The sequence below is a fragment of the Oryzias latipes genome, chromosome 11 (assembly GCF_053564925.1).
Source record: "Oryzias latipes strain Hd-rR chromosome 11, Olatipes_Hd-rR_3.1".
Classification (NCBI taxonomy): domain Eukaryota; kingdom Metazoa; phylum Chordata; class Actinopteri; order Beloniformes; family Adrianichthyidae; genus Oryzias; species Oryzias latipes.
Genome location: NC_136247.1, coordinates 12,120,557 through 12,136,868, shown reverse-complemented (window position 1 = coordinate 12,136,868; position 16,312 = coordinate 12,120,557). Strand labels below are relative to the sequence as shown.

Here is a 16,312-nt window from a genome sequence, read left to right as displayed (position 1 = left end):
GCGGGGCTCAAAACTAAGCAGAAACGCCCACTTCCGGTTTTGAACAGGAAGTCGTGTACCTACAACAGCGGGGCATTGATTTCTCCCGCAACAATAAAGGGGGTGAGATTGAACCACTTCTTTAAAAAATAAGGGGAAAATACCTGCTGTTGAAACAGCTACACAGAAATACTGTTGGTGGCCATGCTATCGGATGCAGGTGAATTTCGCACACCGCTACATGCTAAATGCTAACTGACAGACGAACTTGTTGTTGTTGTTTGTTTGGTGGTGGTGAAGAGCTGGATTTGTACATCACCACCACCTGTGCTGATTTACAAACCAAATTAGTGATTGATTCTATTGCATGGTATTGATTATGCAGACGTTTTATCCATAAAATCCGCGGCCTATTTCGAACCAAGCAGTGTTGAAGTGCCTTCTGTAACACAAGCTGCATGTCATTGAAACTGTAGACTGCCCCGGGAACGCCTCTGGGGCTAGGAGAGCGAGGAAGAGGAGCTCCGGGGAGTCTCCGTGGGAGGGTCAGACCCTGCGCTCCTCAAGGAGACAGAAACGGACCAACAACCCTCCATCTGGTCAGGTGAGCTGGTTTCCTGCCTTTTAAACCAACCCTTTATCAAACCCTGTATCTAAACTCAGATTACACGTTAAACAAAAACAACAACAACAACAAAACCTAATAGATTAAAATACCCCTTTGCTCCCCCCAAATGACATTTTTAAAAATTATTTTTGGACCAGATCCTGTTACTTGCAAGCCAATAGTCTTAAATATGTTGCCTTAATTTCTTATGGCCATAAAAATTGATTTGTCTCATTCTAGACAGAACCCCCCCTTATTTGTATTAATGTTTAAAAAAATCTATCTATAAAAAAGTGTAACATACAATGTTACACTTTAACATACTATAACACTTTAAAATGCAGCCATGCTCTCTTTTTGTTGCATGCAGCTTTTGCGTGTTGAAACTGCAATGATTATACATTTGCGTAAAGGGTTTAGGGGCTTTATCATTTAATTAAAGAATATTGAGAACTCTAAATAGTTCAAATAAGGTGTAACAACTGAAACATCAAAACCACATCATAGCTGTCATACCCAATAAGAAATTAATTTTTATTTTTTGCAATTAATATCTATTGGCTGAGAATGTTCTCTTTGATTTCTAGAGTAAAAGAAAAGCCACAGACACCGAGGAAGAAGATGATCAGTCTGAGAAGAAGTACAGAAAATGCGAGAAGGCTGGATGCTCTGCTGTGTACCCCGTTTGTTTTGCAAGTGCATCAGAAAGGTATGGAAACAGGTTGAGGATTTTCTTTTGTTTGTTTACTTATGATTGTCAGTCACAGTGACGGCACTTCTCTGCAAGGTGTGCAAAAAATGGATACACATCGCGCTGGTATCATCTGTCGTGCGGCGAGCATTTCTGTAACGAGTGTTTTGATCACTACTACAGAAGGTAAGTTATTACAAGTATTGAGCAGATAAGTCTGTGGTTATATGTGGCTTTTCTGGATTCTGAATTTCCTGCCATATTTTATTAATGTAATAATCCATCCCCTCTATGGCAGCCATAAAGATGGCTATGAGACCTTTGCCGAATGGAAGAAGGTGTGGACTAGTAACGGGAAGAGTGAGCCCAGTCTAAAAGCCTTCATGGCAGATCAACAGCTGCCATTCTGGGTTTGTGCAGAGCTCTTTCATTGATCTAATGAGGATCAAACTTTAGCTTCCACTAAATAATTTACATTTTGTCCACACAGGTTCAGTGCACTAAGCCAGACTGCAGGAAATGGCGCCAACTGACTAAGGAGGCCCAACTTACTCCAGCACTAGCAGAAACGTACCGCTGTGGAATGAAGTACAACAACATTAAAGTAACCCGGAAGAAAAAAGACAGACATTTGATCAGACTTTTCAATTTTACATTGATTTTTGACAAATCTCTTCTAACAGAGTGAGGGACCAGACCAGTGCTCCCAGCCAGAGGACTTGGTGAGAATATGTGTACTGTTTATTATTTAATTTCGGTTGTTTTGCAACCGAAATTAACAGTAAAATTTATACAAATGATTTTTGACAAACATTTCAACAGTTTTCCGATCATTAATAATTGCACCCCAGTTGTTTTTTTTTTATCTACTGGTGGACTTTAAGCAGATGCTATTCTAATGGAAAAGCAGTGGATGACACAAAATGTAATTTAAATTAGTTTTATGTAGTATATATCTACTTTTAGTTGTGACAAAAATGTTTTTCCACCACCTGCTCTGTTTGCCTTTGAGCCTTGAAACAAAAATCTTACATGATCAGAAATTCCTCATTCGGAGTCATATCCTCTTAGCCTGTAAGCTCACCTGTTTCGAGCTTCTTTTTACTTTTAAAAACACAAACGCTTGTTTCTGTCAATCTGGTTGCTTGTTTCTCCTTCAAGATCTGGCAACAGTGATCTCATTCCCACAGAGAGTGGCCGAGGTCAGCGACAGCTGGTGGCATTCCATGCTGATTTTGCCGCCGTTGCTTAAAGAAAGCCCTGCCAGCCCCTTCCTTGCTGCCTACTATCCTGACTGTGTGGGAATGAGTCCGCCGGGCTCTTCCAGTTCCGCGTCGTCCTCCGAGCTGAAGGCGGACGCCCACAGAGCTGTGCACCCACAGAGTGAGTTTGTGAAGGCAGCAGAACAGGGTGCTTTGTGCAAGATGTTTGCACAATGTAATGTGAAACAGTAGTTCTGTTTTTTCTCTCTCAGTTTCAGGCCTCTCTCAGTACTTTCAGCCATTCTACCAGCCTAATGAGTGTGGGAAGGCGTTGTGTGTGCGTCCGGACATGATGGAGCTGGATGAGCTGTACGAGTTTCCAGAATTTTCCAGGGATCCCACGATGTATCTAGCTCTGCGTAATCTTATTTTGGCCTCCTGGCACAGGAACTGCAAGGTAAACGGCAGACCCATGTGACTGTTTAATTAAATAACAGCTGTGAGAAAAATCCTGTTTTCCTCTTGAAAAATTAAAACTTTTCTGTTGTGTTTCTCTAAAGAAAGTCCTAACTTCTGAGAAATGCTCTCAGCACATCATCGTTCGGGGTTTGGTGCGCGTGCGCTGCGTGCAGGAGTTGGACCGTGTGCTTCATTTCATGACGAGAAAGGGCCTCATCAACACTGGTGTGCTGAGAGTGGAACGGCCTCTGCTTCCTGAAGGATATCGCTCGGTGAGTCTGTCCTCCGGCATTTGCAAGTAACACAGCTCCCTGTTTCTACCTAAAACTTAAACGTGGTAATTTATAATTTTAGCTCTACTTACTCTTGTTTTTTTGTTTTTTTCTGTTTACAGAAGAACGTTATTATTATCGGTGCTGGGGCCGCAGGACTGGCTGCTGCGCGGCAGCTTCAAAACTTCGGCACTGCAGTAAAATTGTTCAATGTTCTTGGCACATTGCCACCTCTTTTTTCTGTCAGTCCCACTAAAATGCGTTGGTTTGTAGGTGGTGGTGCTTGAAGCAAGGGACAGGATTGGTGGCCGGGTATGGGATGATACCTCTTTAGGCGTCATGGTGGGTCGAGGCGCTCAGATTGTCAATGGATGTGTCAACAACCCCATTGCACTCATGTGTGAGCAGGTAAACGCCGATGTGCTCAGTTGTCATTTTCCAAACCGATCAGAGGTATTAAGTGTGCTCTTATCTGCAGATGGACATCAAGATGCATAAACTCGGGGAACGATGTGAACTGTTTCAAAAGGGCGGTCAGGCTACTGACCCCACCATCGACAAGCGCATGGACTTCCACTTCAACGCCATCCTGGATGTGGTATCAGAATGGAGGAAAGACAAGTCACAGAGCCAGGACACACCACTTGGAGGTGCTATAACTCAAACTTATTATTTAATAATTTGCTATGATTACATTGAAGAAGCACATGAGAAACACTCAGAGGAGCAGCTAATCAAACGAGTTGTGAAACATCTTCTAAATCAGTTTCAGCTTTTCTAAAGATCGTAAACCAGATATATAGGAATCCTCACAGACAGGCTGTTCTGTCATACATTTGTTTTATTCCCACAGAAAAGGTTCAGGAGGTAAAGAAAAACTTTCTCCAGGAGTCTGGGATGCAGTTCAGTGAACTGGAGGAGAAAGTGTTACAGTTTCATCTCAGTAATCTGGAGTTTGCTTGTGGAAGCACGTTAGACAAGGTGTGAGAAACGATATCATTTATTTTTCTCAAATTCTGTTTGTCACAGTTAAAGCCTAAAATCTGATCATGTGCGACGTCAAAACCACACAGATGTTAAAATAGAGGTGGTGTCCTGCAAAAAACGGAAAAATGTTAGTCTATTTTCTATTTAAATAAACTGAATATACTTGACATAGGACCTTTTTATTTTCAATGAGCTAAAATAACTTTTTTTTTTTTTTTTTTAGAATATATGACAGTATTGCAAACTTGACTTAATTTTTTTATCTAACCAAAAATACAAAAAATATAGTTTTTATAGTTTTATAGTTTTGCATTTATAGTTTTAATGCAAATATCAAATAATTTGCAGTATAAATAAATGAAGTAACTTTCTAATAATAGGATAAATAGAAATCTGATTAATAACAAAATGGACAAGAGGTTAAATATAACTAAAACTACTAAAAATAACATAAAAAATGTTAAAACATTTAAAACTCTTTGCAATTAAAAAACCTTTTAGCCAAAAACCATTTATTACTTCTCATCTACTTTAACACTTCAGCTCTCTTTTAAAATCTAACGGGGCATGGCTCCAAGCACCAAGCTCTGGTTTGATTTTTTTTCTTTAAATCTTGTCATTTTCATATCTGACATTTTTTACTTTTTGAATAAAATGTTGCCAGTTGCAAAATAGAAATGTAAGTTACAGAATGTTCTGTCTGATATGGTAAATTGGTTGTTTGAAAGGATTTTTCCGTGTTTTTGTGTTTGTAGGTGTCTGCACGATCCTGGGACCACAATGAATTTTTTGCTCAGTTCTCAGGAGACCACACTTTACTCACTAAGGGCTACTATGTTTTACTGCACAAGCTGGCCGAGGCCCTGGACATCTGCACAAACTGTCCGGTTTGTCGCTCCATATCACGCAATCTAGATCTAAATTTTGTTTTGATGATAGCTAAATTGTAAGGCCTAAATCTCATAGTTTCAACGAATTGATCTTATTTGTATTTTGTCTGTGTTAAACCAGGTTCAGGCTATTGATTACTCAGGTGAAACTGTTAAGGTTATATCCTCTAATGGTTCCCAGTGGACAGCGCAGAAGGTAAAAAAAACAAAACAAACAAAACGGGATTTGACAATTTTTTTTTCCCCCCGCTGAGTTGGTTCTGTGTTTCTTTTCTTTAAAGGTTCTTGTTACGGTCCCGTTGATTTTACTTCAGAAGAACCTCATTCATTTCAATCCCCCTCTTCCTGAGAGAAAACTCAAAGCAATCCACAGTTTAGGAGCTGGTATTATAGAGAAGGTATTTGGGCTGTCTTATCGCTTCAGGGATGGTTTTGTTTGAGTGGAAGGGAAAAACAAAAGCTTATTTTGTCCCTGAAATTATTCAAGTGTTGGAAAACCTTTCCTTTAGATTGCTCTTCAGTTCCCGTGTCGATTTTGGGACAAAAAGATTCAAGGGGCAGATTACTTTGGGAACATCCCGCCAGTTCCTGAAAAGAGAGGCATGTTCAGTGTCTTCTATGATCTGGATCCTCAGGTTGGTTCATTTTTTTTACCTGAATCGTTGAAAAAATGATTATTGCTGCCATTATTCTCTAACTATAAAGCTTTGACTGGAAAAGGATGCAAAAAACACATTTCAAATAAAAATAGTAAACCTATTCTTTTTTTGAATATGTTTGAACTTTTTCTTTCTAGATGATGAAGAAAACATTTTATTTCACCGTGCTGTCTGATCTAATGAACTTATGTTGTAATTTTTGATTGTGAATGTATACATTTTTGCTCAGTTTTACTTTTCTTTTTAATAAAGATAAGGATATTCCTTCAGTTAGAGGTACTTAATGCACCCTAAGGTTGAATAATATTAAAAACAAGTTTATTTGGATGGAAATATTGTTTTACTGGCATATTTTTTTTTTATATACTTGATCTGAAACTAAATTAGGTGCACAGTTTTGAAAGGATCGTGTGACATTTTTTCCATTCATAATTTTGTTGGAAGATACTTGTGTTTAAGAAGCTACTTATTTTTTATTAACAGATTTTGTCTAAGGACTTCTAGAATAAAATTAATCCTTTTAATTCTCTTTAAAAAAAAACTTTTCATGCAAACTTCCTGAAAATACAAAAACTCCATAAATTGCCACTGAGACGTACGCATAAGGCGGTAAAAAAGCCTCCAGAGAAATGCTGTAATTAAAGAGAGGTTTCTATTGTTTGCAAACAGGGAAAGAACGCTGTGCTGATGTCCGTCATTTCTGGTGATGCTGTCGCCGCCGTTCGGGACATGGAGGAGAAGGACGTGGTCAATGAGTGCATGAAGGTTTTGCGAGAGCTTTTCAAAGAGCAGGTAAGCATGTGAACAAAACTCTCCCTCTGATTTACATTGACTTCTTATTCATCATTCAATTAGAGGAAATTTCTATCCGTTTACTGTCATATTTAGCATATTTTCACAGCACACATTGCACAGGATATGGGATGTTTAGGATGAGTTTCAGTGATGCAGACACTTGTGTTATAGTAACACCTCAGATAATTACTTGCATAAAAATGAGAGTAATATTAATCACATTTACTTGTTACCACCCTCTGCACAGAACTATCCTGCAGAAACAAAAATAACATTACTTTATATAGAATTGTTTATCTTACATTTGACTTGTGTTTTTGAAACCTTGTCCAGGAGGTTCCAGAACCTGTCAATTATTTTGTCACACATTGGAGCAAAGACGTGTGGTCCCAGATGTCTTACAGCTTTGTGAAGACAGGGGGCAGCGGAGAGGCCTATGACATCCTGGCTGAAGATGTGCAGGGAAAAGTCTTCTTTGCTGGAGAGGTGAGGCTGCTTTTCTCTGCACCTAGTTTGACCTCATGTTCTACAGAAGTTAAGCTTTCTGTATTTATCGGTTTTGAGCAGGGATCTTCCAGACATCGCATCTCCTAATTCCCTGTTGGACAAGAGATCAAAACTTTTAATTTTATTGTCTGAAATTCAGTTTTTGTTTCTACAGTTTTGTGGAGCTTAATTTAGTATTGTTTCATTGTCTCCCATGTTTAGTTATTGACTCTTGTGCCCAAACAAAAAAAACATTTTTCAAAGTACCAACATGGTGCTTATTTTTCCCACGTTTGTACTAAAAACACACTTCCAAATGCAGATGATTTGGTTGAACCATCATCTCTCCGAAACTAAAGAAACGGAATCATCTTTTAACTTTCCAGATAAACTGCTCCTTCAGTCAGTTAACCATGGCCTTCCTCCTTTAAACATGAAACGTAATAACAGAATGAACCAAATGTAAATCAACTGTGACAAAAAAGAATGTAAAGCCTGTTTTTGCACAGGTGAAAAGAAAAGCTCAGACTTTAAAAAATAAATAAAAAAGATAGCTGAAAATCAGCTTGGTTTTGTTTATTTAATAGATAAAATGGAAAAAGTGAGGAATGACGTGGTTTAAAGTCTTACTCCAATCGTGTTTTATTCTATTTTAAAAGCATTTCCAGTGGTCTTTTTAATTATGATTATGCCGTTTTTATCCAAAATCCAAAAACCTGTACCGTTTTCTAGGACATAGTGTCTGCAGAGCGGCAGTAGTTTATCAGAAATTCACCTCTGAGAGTGGGTCTTTAAACAGGTTTTGGACATGTTATTTAGTCCAAATATAGGACTAAATATGCTGATGAAGAGAAGGTGACAACAACTTTTTTACATTGTGCTGTCGTTTTTTTGTTGTTGCAAAAAGTGTTTGTCAGTCACCAGTTCTGCAAGTTACCATTTATAATTGTAAATTTTTTTATACACATAAAACTGGACAGTCTGAAAAATGTTACACATTTAAAAATATATATATATTTACCAGGCGACCAACCGACACTTCCCTCAGACTGTGACGGGGGCTTACCTCAGTGGGGTCAGAGAGGCCAGCAAGATGACTGCTGTGTAAGCTGACGGCCCCCACGCCTCTCGCAAACACCAGCGCGGACTTACGGGTCACACAGACCAACACACTGCAAACCAGCTGGCACTACCTTACCCAAACCGTTCCACCTGCAGTTACTGCAGCAGCTGATCAGGAAAATGCGGATAGACTTTTTCCAGTGGCTGAGTCCAGCGGGTTTTTTCCAGACCTGGCTCTACTTACTGAACATGAGAACTCGAAGTGTTATTCTATTTGGAACAAAGTTTATCAGGTAAACTTTACACATGCAGCTCAGTCTGGTCATCTTTACTCAAAAATCAGGACTCTTTTTGTCAATTAAATTATATTTGTAATACCTAAATGTGTGATGAAACTTCAACTGTTCCACTTTTTAGGATTCATGAATAGTTTGTAAGCTCCTAATCATAGTTGTGAATTGTCTGCATATGCATAGATTTAATTAGAACATGTGATCCTAAAGATTAAAAGCCTTTTTTTTTTGTCAGTCATTGACCAAGGATTACATATTTTACAAGTGTACCTTTTGGGGTAAATGTGTTGGGTTAGTAGTGAATGCTGATACAATAGGAGTAGATGGGGTACATCTGAAGTAGCACTTTGCATTTAGAACAAGAAAAAATAATAATTAAGTACCAGAAAAAAACTTGATAGCAGAAAAGTATGGAAAAAAAATATAGTTGGGAAGAAGTGACAGCTGGAAAGACAAACAAACCAAACAGCCATTTAGAGAAGGGAAATGTTTGCTTATAATTTATTAAACTTATAGGAGTTATGCAGTTGAGCAAACGCATAACCAATTTTTCACTTTCTGTGATTACCTTTGATTGAGGCTTAATGTTTGTGTTTTTGTCTTTGTCAGTGCATTTACATGGCTCTGTTCTGTTAGTGTGACACGGTGTATTTATCAGAAGTGTGCGTGTATGTGTGCAATAAACTGAGCTGTTAACTGCCACTATCCATTTGTTTTCTTTACATCATTAAATCAGAATTTGGTAACCTGCATTTGAGTTTGTTGATCTATTGGGTTCGGGCTAGACATTTTGAACCAGTTATGAACTATAATATACGTTAAATAGAGTAATTTTACAGTAGTTCAAAAGTTGGAGCCATCAGACCTCACTGCTCAGAATGAGTTGTGGGAACAGAGGCGATCGACTTCAGCAATTCTCAAGTGTCAATTTTCAAACAACCTTTTAACCAAAAATCAAACCAAGCAGGCAGCATGAATAGCAAGAATCCTCGTTTACAAAGGTATAATTTCATCAGTAATGTGTCTGGTTTTTAAAAAAACACAACACTGAAATACTTTAGATAACCAAAAATATGCCTTCAAGAACCTGGATTGTAACCAGTTCCAAAGTTTAAAAACAAATATTCTGCCCTTTTCATTGATCACGTGACAAATTTCCCTTTCCCTTTGGTCATTTGAATTTATCTTTTAAGAATGGATGTGCTGGGTAAAATACCAATTATTATTTAAAATGTACTATTTTTTATTTAAAGTGAAAGCTGTGAAATATTGTTCAGAAAGTCTTAAGTCTGCATTGTATAAGTAGAAAGTAGAGTAGATTTTTGTTGTTGACATGGAGCTATCTTGTACATTCTGTGGGACTCAAGAAGAAACCATTTATTATCGGTTTGTGGACTGTATACATACAAATATGTTTTTGGAGGAAGTGGGAAATTATATTGGAAATAATATAATAAATATAAAATTATTGGACAAAGAAATTATTCTGGGATACCCTAATGACAGTGTATCTACCATAATATCAATGATTGTATCTTTATTACACAGTTGTTTTTTTATGTATTATTAGCAAAATTCCATATTTATAAAACCAAATGGTCTAACTCCAAACCTAAATTCCAGCATTTTTTAAATTAAATCAATCAGTACTGTAACATTATCAAACAAAAGGCAGTTCGAACTAATTTGATTTTTGAAATATGTCAAATGTATTAAACCTCAAAGGTTTTTGAATTTATGTTTCTTTTTCTCATATATTGTTCATGTATGTGTATATCAATATCATTTTATTTTATTTTCGTTTCTTCTGCAATGTGTACACATTTCAGTTCCCCCGAGACATTCACTATGTTGTTGTATTATGTTGTTTGTCAATAAAGTCTCAAAGAAAAAAACCCCGGATTAAATCAAACTAGACTTAAAAAGCCAGTTCACTTAAACTAGCCAGTTTAACTGTTTTTATGGAAACCATAATATTGGCTCTTGGTCGCTTTAATCGTTAGCTAAAGTTGAAATTAGCCGAAAAGCACTATTTTGTTTCACGATAAAACATACTGGCAAGCTAACTTGCTAACCGGAAGCAGACAAAGCTAATCACAATCTGGTTCTGGAGCACAGATATCTGACACTGCCCGACAGAATGGACTGCGGTACCGCCGATCTACACGCTAACTTGGCGCACCAGTCTTCAGGTAACTCCCGGGAATTTACTCCAAAAGCAAAACGTAACAAAATCTGGGTTACATCTTGGAAACGAACAAGCAACAGAATAAGCCATAAGCTAACACAGCAGCAACGTTAGCTTTAGTTTAAACGTGGTAACGACAATGCACCGCCGCAGCTCTAGCTTCAATAAAGAAAATCTTCAAAATCATCAATTCCTTTGAGGATTTTGATGACTTTGATGAGTTCCTTTCAAAGTGTTTGAAGGAACTTTACGACCCTTATAGTTTAATTGCAATAAATTTAAAATGGAATAAAATAGAAAAATGTAGAAACCCAATTTTATTATATTAGTCAACCCACACTAACTCATACTGTCGATAAACTAGTAAGAGTAATTAGTCAGTGTTTTGGACTGATACCAGGCCAGAATCAATTTATAAATAAAGTTTCTATTTTCAGTGTTTTTTCTTCTAATGGACGGATAAATAAAGGTGTATGTGGAGGTTATTTACTCACACCACGGTCCCCACTATGATTTTGACCCACTGATGAAAATTGCGTATTTTGTGTTTTTAACATGTTCTTGTGACATTTTCTCATGATGGAGCACATATATGAAGAATATCAAACATAGAATTGCATTTCTGAGTATTTCTTTATTCAAATCATTGTGAATCAGGAGCAGACGGAAAAATTTCATCAGTAAAACCTTGTAGGTATGACATAGAACCTACAACGGCGAGTAACAGGCTCCCTGCTCCATTCCGATGCACCCGCTTGTAGACGAATCGTTCCATGCACATATTTTGTTTTCCCTCGTCTGAGCTGTCGTCTGGCTCAAAACTGTACAGCTGGATAGCTTGCCATTTTTGTTGCACTGCTAATGTTGTGTTGGGGGGTGTGAGAGCCTGTAAGTTAGTGGGAGATGGTGCAAACAAAGGGATAATGGGAAATGGGGTTGAGCTTACTTTTTCAGAGGCGATTTTCTGAAAAACTACTGCTACTCTGCAGAAACCATATCCTAGAAAACAACACAGTTTTTTGTTTGTTTTTTCGGCTAAAAACGTCATAATCAACATTAAAAGGCCACTGAGGACACTTTTACAATAGATAAAAAGATGATTGAAGTGGGACTTTAATCACTTTGTCCTTAGTTGGTGGTGTGGAGGACACCCCTCCCGAGGCATTATAGTGATAGTGGAAAGAAAGAAAGAAAGAAAGAAAGAAAGAAAGAAAGAAAGAAAGAAAGAAAGAATGAGAGAAATTAAGACAGAACCAGGACTGTGATAGCAAAACTTACCTTCCATCCCTGAGCACAAGTGCTAAACAGGTCACTACATTACCTAATCTTAAGTGAAATAAATGACTTTTAAGCTATATAATGAATAACAAACACAGTGTTAGTAGGATTTAGTCTCTACACACTAAAACAATATTGTGAAATGGACAAAAATTACTTGCCAGTAATTTGCTTTGTTTGTGGCCAATCAGGGCCAGACAGTTCTGGCTCAGACGACGAGGAGCTCATCCCCCTGGCGAAGCTTCTGAAGAAAAGAAATGGTAAAGAAAAAGAGGCACAGGATAGCCACCAGACGACCCCCAGATCCAGCACAAAATCCAAAAGAAAAGAAGGTGAAAACAAAAATAAATCATGTCTTTATTGTAATGTTATTATGCCGTTTCTGGTTCCTACGTATGTTAAAACACAAATACACAACATATGCAGATCATAGTGAGAAGAAGTGTTGGGTAACACAAAATAGCCAACCTTTAGATTGGATTTGTTTATTTTAGAAGGAATAAAGCTCTTCTCTGTTTTTTTTATAAATACAAACATAATTACATAATGATGAAAAGCAATGTTATTTTAGACTTAGGGTTGTGTTAATTCATCTAAAAAATCAAACAATTATGTTCTTAACCAAAAAACAGTCAAATTATGTTCAAATTTGTATGTTTTCATCTTTTTTCATAGCTTCAGACAACTCCTCGGACGATGAGCCGCTGATAAATAAGAAAAAGGATTTTTCACCAGCAGCGGAAGACAAAAAGGAAAATACCCCCCCTAAATCTTATGGCACAACCAACAAGAATGCAGGTTGCTGGACCTAAATCGATCACAGTGCCGCTGTGCTTTCTTATTTGTGCCTTTAGTAACTAAAAATGTTTTTCGTTAATGTGACTGCTTCAGATTCCAACGCAGAGGATGACTCAGATAGTGAGCCTTTGATAAAAAAGGCGAAAGGGCGCACCAGAAGGCCTAAAAAGAAGACCAGCTCAGTGACGCCGAGGAAATCTGCTGGCAGAAAGCGGAAAGGTGAGTTTGTTTTTTCTACATAGATATGTCCAAAGGCGTGCTAGCTGTTATTTATTTTTTATTTTTGTGCAGTGTCACAGTCAAATGATGAGTGCTCTGACGATGATGAGCCTTTGAGTGAAACTGCCAAAAAACGGAGGTCACAGCCTAAGAGGAAGAAATCTTCAAAGGCATCTGATAAAACAACCCCACTTATTAAATCAAAGAGGAACACAGGAAAGAAAAGCAGTAAGGCAACGGTCCCTTTTTACTTAGAAAAAGCTTTCTCTAAAAATGCTAACTTCTTCAATTTTTTGGTTTCAGTTAATTATGTGGAGACATCCACAGACCATAGCTCAGATGAAGAGCAAGTCGTAAGTGTAAAGAAGAAAGCGGCACCGAAACAGCAGAAGTCGTCGCCCAAAAAGAAAACGACAACAAAACAAAAAGGTTAGTTACTGGAAGGTGGATTGTTTTCTGTTCAACTTTACGAAATAAAATATCAATTTTAGAACAGGTCAAGTAGTAACTTCTCGATTCTTTTAAGATCCTTCATCTGCAGAAAACAGCTCAGATGAGGATGATGTTTCCCTGGCAAAACTTGTTGCCAAAAAGAGAAATACTGTGAAAAGAAACGCAAAGAAGAGTTCTGCATCTCCAGGCAGGCCAGCAAAAAAGAAGCCAGGTAGGTTCCTTGTGATTTGAACCAGATCAAACATTTCACGAGTTTGCCACTTTAAACCGAATGAGACATTTTAGAGACTTGCTGCTCTGTCTTTTTGTTTGCAGAGGTCAGAGATGAAACCTCGGATGATGAGCCTCTAATTAACATTGTGAAGAAGAGCACAGGGAGAAACAGCAAAAAGCCTGTAAAGAAAGAAGGCAAAACTCCTAGAAAGCAGAGAAATGTGGCTGCGACAGGTAATGTTTTTCTGTTGTGACACTGATTTAGTGGATAATCTCTTTAGACTTTTATTTCTTTAAATAATTAAGCCTTAAATTTCTCTCATGTATTGTTCAGAACTTCCTTTGACCAGATCTAAATGCTTAGATGAAATAATAACAGACTTAAGCACAAAATAAAAACATTCCTACTGAAGTTAAATGAAAATATTCCTTTTATTCTGGTATTGTTTTCATTGACTCCATGCTGTGGGGCAGTGGTAAATAGGAATACAATAGAAAAAAAAAGACTGCTGGAAAATGTTTTAACATTTTTTAAATTATCAACCTTATTGGGCAGAATCTAAGGAGGATAAGACTGCCCACTACACTGCCACCACCATGTTTCACCTGGGTTTCTAAGGACATCCTCTTCTTTCATCCCTACAACAAAAGCAACCTTTGTGTTTACAATAAGAGGGCTTTTAGTGCAGTTATATGCTACATTTAGAATGACTTTTCTACAGTGTAGTGTAGTAAAGTTTGGTCTTGTCACAAATTAAAATACATTTGATTTTATCAATATTTAGTTTTCTGTGGCTCTTCTTGTTGCACTTAGAGACCAAACCTTTATCAAAATTGTGGAATGGAACTTTATGAAAAATATAGTAAGAATAAAATTAAATTTAGTAATAAAAAAAACACATTTTACATTTTTTTAGAGAGTTGAAATAAATTGGATTTAATGTCATGTTAAATGGAGTTACAGAGACCTGAGTGAAAACGAGATGATCAGTACAAACTGAATTTGAGTTTAATCCAATAGAATGATGTAAAACTTAATAGGATTTGACTGAACTTTAATAAACCGATCTAAGTTTAGGAAATGTCTTCAAGTCAATAACTGATTACAGATCATCACAGAATGTAGTGAATGCTACATTAATCACTTTCTTTTAAAAATTGCTACGCTTTTCTGTTTTTATTTGTTTAGAAATTATGAATAATACTTTTTAGAGTATTTTTCAATTCTTTCTGTACATGTATGCAGACTTTATGTCCAAAAATGTGGCATAAATACCCCCCCCCCCCCCCCATGTTTTTAGACGTTTCAGGCAGGATTTCAGATGATGAATCTTTGTCACAAGTTCCTAAGCATCCACAAGTGACCAAATCCGTACGGGTTCTACTGAAGAGATGTGATGCTGAAGACACCAGGCCAACAGCAAGTCGGAAAAGAACTCAAACAGGTTTCTCTTTCATACTTGTCTCTATTGGCTCTGCAGCACAGTTTCAATGGGACTGACTATGTTGTTGTCCTTTACAGCGCAAAGGCAGAAGGCTGACAAATCGCCGCAGGAAAGCTTAGGTTCAGATGAATCATCAGCAGAATAACCACATGAAGCTGGCATCTGAAAAAGCTTCATAAAACACAACCTGGACCCTGTTGGTTTTTAATTTAAGTTTTAAAAAAAGTGTGTTTTATATGCATGAAACAGTACAAAGTCATTACATTCTTGTTCTTAGATATGGGACCAAATGTTGCAGAGTTCCTCAAAGCTTTTTAACAGTCTTTGATTCCCCCCCCCCAATAAATATGTCCACACACCTTTTTTAGCTTTGTCTTCTGGTTTACTGTTTTCAGTTTTTTAAGAAAATGACATAAAAAAAACTTGTAAATGAAATGTTTTGCTTTATTGTTTGCATGCAAGTCTGAACATGTTCTGTGCTGACATTAAAGTTTTACTGTGACATTCAGATTTGACCAGACTTCTTGTGTCTCAGCTGGATATCCAACCTGCCACAAAAGCTGTTTGCTTAGGGGGTCGTTTATGATGTGACAACACTTGAATCCTGTTTTGGCATCTCTGCCCAGGAGTTTAATGTCCTTTTCACATCCCTCACATGATCAATAAACCCACAATAAGTACTATCACCTCTGAGTCTCACCAAGACCCCTACCAAGTATTGAGACAGTAATTTACCACATAAGCTCTGGATAGCTACATCTCCATCTGCTCTCATAAAATCTAGTTGTTTTTTCTCTCCATTCATCCTCTCAACCATTTAGTCCCTTTCGGGGCTGCCGGAGCCTATCCTGGCCATTTGTGGACGAAGACAGGAGATATCCTGGACAGGTCGCCAGTCTGTTGCGGGCCACAATCACACACCCATGCACACTCACATTCACACCTATAGGGGCAATTTAGAGTAACCAATTAACCTATAAAGCATGTTTTTGGATGGTGGGGGGAAGCCAGAGTCCCCGGAGAAAACCCACGCATGCACGGGGATAACGTGCAAAGAAAAGTCCCCCATTGCCACTTAAAACCGAATGAGACATTTTAGAGACTTGCTGCTCTGTCTTTTTGCAGAGGTTTCAGGTTCCCCAGCCGGGACTTGAACGGGGGGCATTAGTCCCATGGCTTGCTAAACAGGAAATGATGATTACTTAGATACATATTCTGAACTGGACTTGTACCCTGTGTACAGAGGGAAAAAGAGGACATATGTACTGGGAGTACAAGTTAAGACTCTAGCTGCTGTAATTAGAAAAGGATGTAGTTTGAGCTTGAAAATCACAAA

At 37.7% G+C, this 16,312-nt stretch overlaps 2 protein-coding genes across 2 annotated transcripts; both read left to right on the top strand.

The window, feature by feature from the left end:
* The first annotated feature begins 2 nt into the window (after positions 1-2).
* kdm1b (lysine demethylase 1B) lies at positions 3-9,084 on the top strand. Its single transcript, XM_011481023.3, has 21 exons — positions 3-199; positions 456-583; positions 1,174-1,295; positions 1,374-1,463; positions 1,576-1,687; positions 1,768-1,881; positions 1,961-1,999; positions 2,468-2,660; positions 2,752-2,936; positions 3,040-3,210; positions 3,333-3,407; positions 3,484-3,618; positions 3,689-3,860; positions 4,064-4,191; positions 4,953-5,084; positions 5,209-5,283; positions 5,369-5,485; positions 5,597-5,722; positions 6,416-6,538; positions 6,875-7,027; positions 8,052-9,084. The coding sequence occupies exons 1-21, from the start codon at positions 184-186 to the stop codon at positions 8,133-8,135; spliced, it is 2,490 nt and encodes an 829-aa protein (XP_011479325.1). The 5' UTR covers positions 3-183; the 3' UTR covers positions 8,136-9,084.
* A 1,179-nt stretch (positions 9,085-10,263) lies between these two features.
* Positions 10,264-15,484, top strand: LOC101172344 (uncharacterized). Its single transcript, XM_004074083.5, has 10 exons — positions 10,264-10,574; positions 12,040-12,180; positions 12,524-12,646; positions 12,740-12,865; positions 12,938-13,093; positions 13,169-13,294; positions 13,392-13,529; positions 13,634-13,765; positions 14,833-14,976; positions 15,054-15,484. The coding sequence occupies exons 1-10, from the start codon at positions 10,523-10,525 to the stop codon at positions 15,119-15,121; spliced, it is 1,206 nt and encodes a 401-aa protein (XP_004074131.1). The 5' UTR covers positions 10,264-10,522; the 3' UTR covers positions 15,122-15,484.
* Positions 15,485-16,312: the final 828 nt, after the last annotated feature.

Coding starts and splice junctions, on each gene's coding strand:
- kdm1b (XM_011481023.3), top strand. Junction 1,296..1,373: donor TTTGCAAGTGCATCAGAAAG/GTATGGAAACAG, acceptor CTTCTCTGCAAG/GTGTGCAAAAAATGGATACA. Junction 3,408..3,483: donor TTCAAAACTTCGGCACTGCA/GTAAAATTGTTC, acceptor GTTGGTTTGTAG/GTGGTGGTGCTTGAAGCAAG.
- LOC101172344 (XM_004074083.5), top strand. CDS start 10,523: ATGGACTGCGGTACCGCCGATCTACACGCTAACTTGGCGCACCAGTCT. Junction 13,094..13,168: donor GAACACAGGAAAGAAAAGCA/GTAAGGCAACGG, acceptor TTTTGGTTTCAG/TTAATTATGTGGAGACATCC. Junction 13,766..14,832: donor GAGAAATGTGGCTGCGACAG/GTAATGTTTTTC, acceptor CCATGTTTTTAG/ACGTTTCAGGCAGGATTTCA.